This window comes from Alosa sapidissima, chromosome 12, assembly GCF_018492685.1.
Source record: "Alosa sapidissima isolate fAloSap1 chromosome 12, fAloSap1.pri, whole genome shotgun sequence".
NCBI lineage: Eukaryota > Metazoa > Chordata > Actinopteri > Clupeiformes > Clupeidae > Alosa > Alosa sapidissima.
The window spans coordinates 29,078,246-29,081,704 of NC_055968.1; the positions used below are offsets into that span (position 1 = coordinate 29,078,246).

The 3,459-nt window shown below is 39.1% G+C and overlaps 1 protein-coding gene across 1 annotated transcript; it reads left to right on the forward strand.

Moving 5' to 3' along the window:
- The first annotated feature begins 1,135 nt into the window (after positions 1 to 1,135).
- On the forward strand, positions 1,136 to 3,459 carry LOC121677987 (dermatopontin-like). Its single transcript, XM_042057151.1, has 7 exons — positions 1,136 to 1,283; positions 1,588 to 1,683; positions 1,846 to 1,914; positions 2,024 to 2,123; positions 2,214 to 2,402; positions 2,530 to 2,682; positions 2,892 to 3,459. Exons 1-7 carry the CDS (start codon positions 1,235 to 1,237, stop codon positions 2,929 to 2,931), a joined length of 696 nt encoding a protein of 231 aa, XP_041913085.1. The 5' UTR covers positions 1,136 to 1,234; the 3' UTR covers positions 2,932 to 3,459.

Sequence of the window (3,459 nt, forward strand, 5' to 3'; positions counted from 1 at the left end):
GATGTCATTGTGGTTCATTGAGATATCTGACATTTTTTCTGTTAATTGGCTTGGATACAAAAGGACATTGTTGCCTTTGTCGGTGTCCTTATGTGAACTTGCACAGGTAACCTTGCTCATCTTTACTTGCGTACGACTTCACACGAGTGCTTCAGGGCAGCCGTGGCCTACTGGTTAGCGCTTCGGACTTGTGACCGGAGGGTTGCCGGTTCAAACACCGATCAGTAGGCACGGCTGAAGTGCCCTTGAGCAAGGCACCTAACCCCTCACTGCTCCCTGAGCGCCGCTGTTGTTGCAGGCAGCTCACTGCGTCGGGATTAGTGTGTGCTTCACCCCAGTGAACCTGTGTTTACTGTGTGCTGAGTGTGTTTCACTAATTCACGAATTGGGATAAATGCAGAGTCCAAATTTCCCTCACGGGATCAAAAGAGTATGTATACTTCAACTTATTTTCTATGTTCATGGTAATGACTGACAACGGCTACAAACAATAAAGGTAGAATATTAGACACAGAGGGCTCTGCGGGGTTACACCGTCAATTCGACACAGAAGCATAAGTTTGTCTTTACTGGAGGTGACGGCACAGAGGCAGATGCTTGAAAAACTGATGGGCATTGTAAAAACTCCCCTTATCCATTAAATGAGAAATTTGTTTAAGAGCACCTTCATGGTAGGTTGATCTCCCCGAACTTTTCAACTGAAAGCCTTTAAAATACTAGGCCTAAATCAGATGTCAAAGTTGATAACTAACACTCATCCAATGTAATACTGGCAAACTAAGGCTGCCTAGTTTTCTGTCATTGGAACATTAAGCTTGCACACCGCATCTTGAAGCTCAAATGGTGGATCATTACTAGAGGCACAGGTAGAGATTTGAGCATCCACTTTCAGAGGAACGTTATGGAAACACTGTGAATTGTAGGCCTACAACTAGGGCTACTGGCAATTCCAGTATTTAAACCGGTTAGTCTATAAAACGTCAATTTTCTTTAATTCTGACAGACAATCATTTTATGCCCTCCCATATTTTTGCCAACCTCCCGTCCCCCAGTTGAAGGCCCACTGCTGTAACAGAATAACTCCTGTTGGGGGTGGGGCAAGTTGGATCCTCAGATGGATATAAGGAGCATCAGTTGACGGGTGACAACAACCTCTCCAAGTGTCATCTGTGTTGCTGAGTAAATTCACTTCCTGCATCACTTGGTAAGGGTATCTGTAGACTGCACTTGCATCATGAAGTTCTTCATTGCCTGTTCCTTTGTGCTGCTGATGGGCATGGCAGGTAAGCACTCTTTTCAAAATGCTTCTTTATCATATTTAGCTTTACACACAAAGTATTTACAGCACTAAGACACTGTGTATGTCTGTGCATATGTGTGTGTATCTATGTTTTTAAACAAATCTAGATTTTAATATCATTGTTTATGCCACTAAAATGGCAATTTTATCACATCTACTTACAGGTAATGTAACAAATTATATTTTTTTTTATTAGAATGATTTGATAGTCGTTCTGTGTACATCTGTTACTTGAGTAGTTATAAAGTCTACTTTAATATGTATTTCCATTTATGTGTGTCCTCCAGCAACCACCTCTGCCAAGGCACTGGCTCCCACCTCCAGCACAGATGAAAACATGGACCTGGAGTTGATTGAAAAACTGGCCAGTAGACATGTCTATGGTTAGAAATTAATTTATTCAGTTGATACCTACACACTGCACCCATTTATCATGACACAAATGATGGGGCTTCCTCTCTTTTTCACAACGCATCTTATGCAAATATGGTATGTTTTCATAGTTGAGGCCCTAAATGAAAGACTTGCATGTGCTTATTAAACAGAGGGCCCATATGAAGTTCCTGGTGTGATGGTTGATGACCCTCTGGTCCCTACCTTGACTAATGACACAGGTACATTATCTGGAAAGTAATTCACTTCTATGAACATTGCCATAGACTATTTAATAAATAGAAGAACATGTAGAGCCGAAGAGCTGAAATGATCTCTCTACCACTTTAGATGGATCCATTGGCAAGAGAGCCAAGAGATATGCCAATTCCTTTGACAGTTTTCTCTATTTCATCTGCCCGTACACTGCCAGCATTTCAAGGATTTCTAGGTAAACTGTGTGCTCTATTGTACTTTAGTATTGCTTTAGCTATCTGATCACCATTTAATGAATTCAATTTTCTTTCAATATTGTTTGCAGTTATCACAGCAACTCCTATGAAGACAGACGTTTTAGTATCAGCTGCAAAAGAACATTCAATTCTTACCCACGCTGCCAGGAGTCTGGTTGGGTGAACAATTTTGATGCACCTTTTTCCTACACCTGTCCCAGTAACTACGCAATGACAGGCATGATCAGTTACCACGATAACCGCTACGAGGACCGCCGGTAATGCCCTGATATTTTTTGTATTTTGGTAGCTAAAGTGTTCATGGGCTCAAATGTCACATTTTCATTTTTGAATCAATTCTGATGTATGCCTTAGAAAATGTTATGCCCTCTGTCTTTTTTTTAGATTTTCTTTCAGATGCTGCAATGCCCCTGACCATCGCCACACTTACTGCTACTGGACGGCGTATCTGAACTGGTTTGATCAGTTCTTCGAGTGGCTGGCCGACAGCCGCAGCTACCTTGCTGGAGTCTCCTCCTACCACGACAACAGTGCAGAGTAAGGGGCTTTCTAATTTTCTTTATGTTGCACATGTGTATATATTGAATTATTAGTGCATATGTGAATTATTGACTGAAAATTAAATGAGAGTATTTTATGTAATTTAATGATTTCCAAACTGTAATAGAGTATTATCTGTATAAAGGTAATTGGTGAAGACTGTGAGTAAAAACAAGGTAAAATTGTTTTTCTTTTTTTCTTCATAGGGATCGTCGCTTCAAATTCTATGTCTGCATAAAAATCTGAAGATTGGTGGCAGTCTCCGTTATTCAACTCATCATAACATTTTCTCATTGATATGCATACTCGCTTTCAAAATTATATTATTTCTGATTGTTTAGACTTTAGTAGAAAGACCTGACTATTGCTAGGAGTTCCAGTGTTTGAAATCTAAACTAAACTATAAAACATCCATTCACCCCCATCCAGACATTTTAGGCCTACAATGGTTTTAATAGAAATTGAACAGAATCCGTCTCTGGATTTGATTATCTTGTATATATGTTTTTTGAAAATCGATTCAAAAATCAATATTCAAAATGATTTAATGCAATAGTTTATTTAATAGTCATTGAGATTGAAATTGTTTAATTGATTTGAATTCAATTTAATTGATCATATAAATCGTTCACATTTATACCAATAGCAATGATAAGCCTGACAAAGTGGAAGAATAAGTTCTGATTTAAACTTACTTACTGTACTATGTGTAGGCCCCTTACTTACTGTATCTGTATCTGGGTGTTGGTATTAAATAAACTGCTTTAAGCTTAA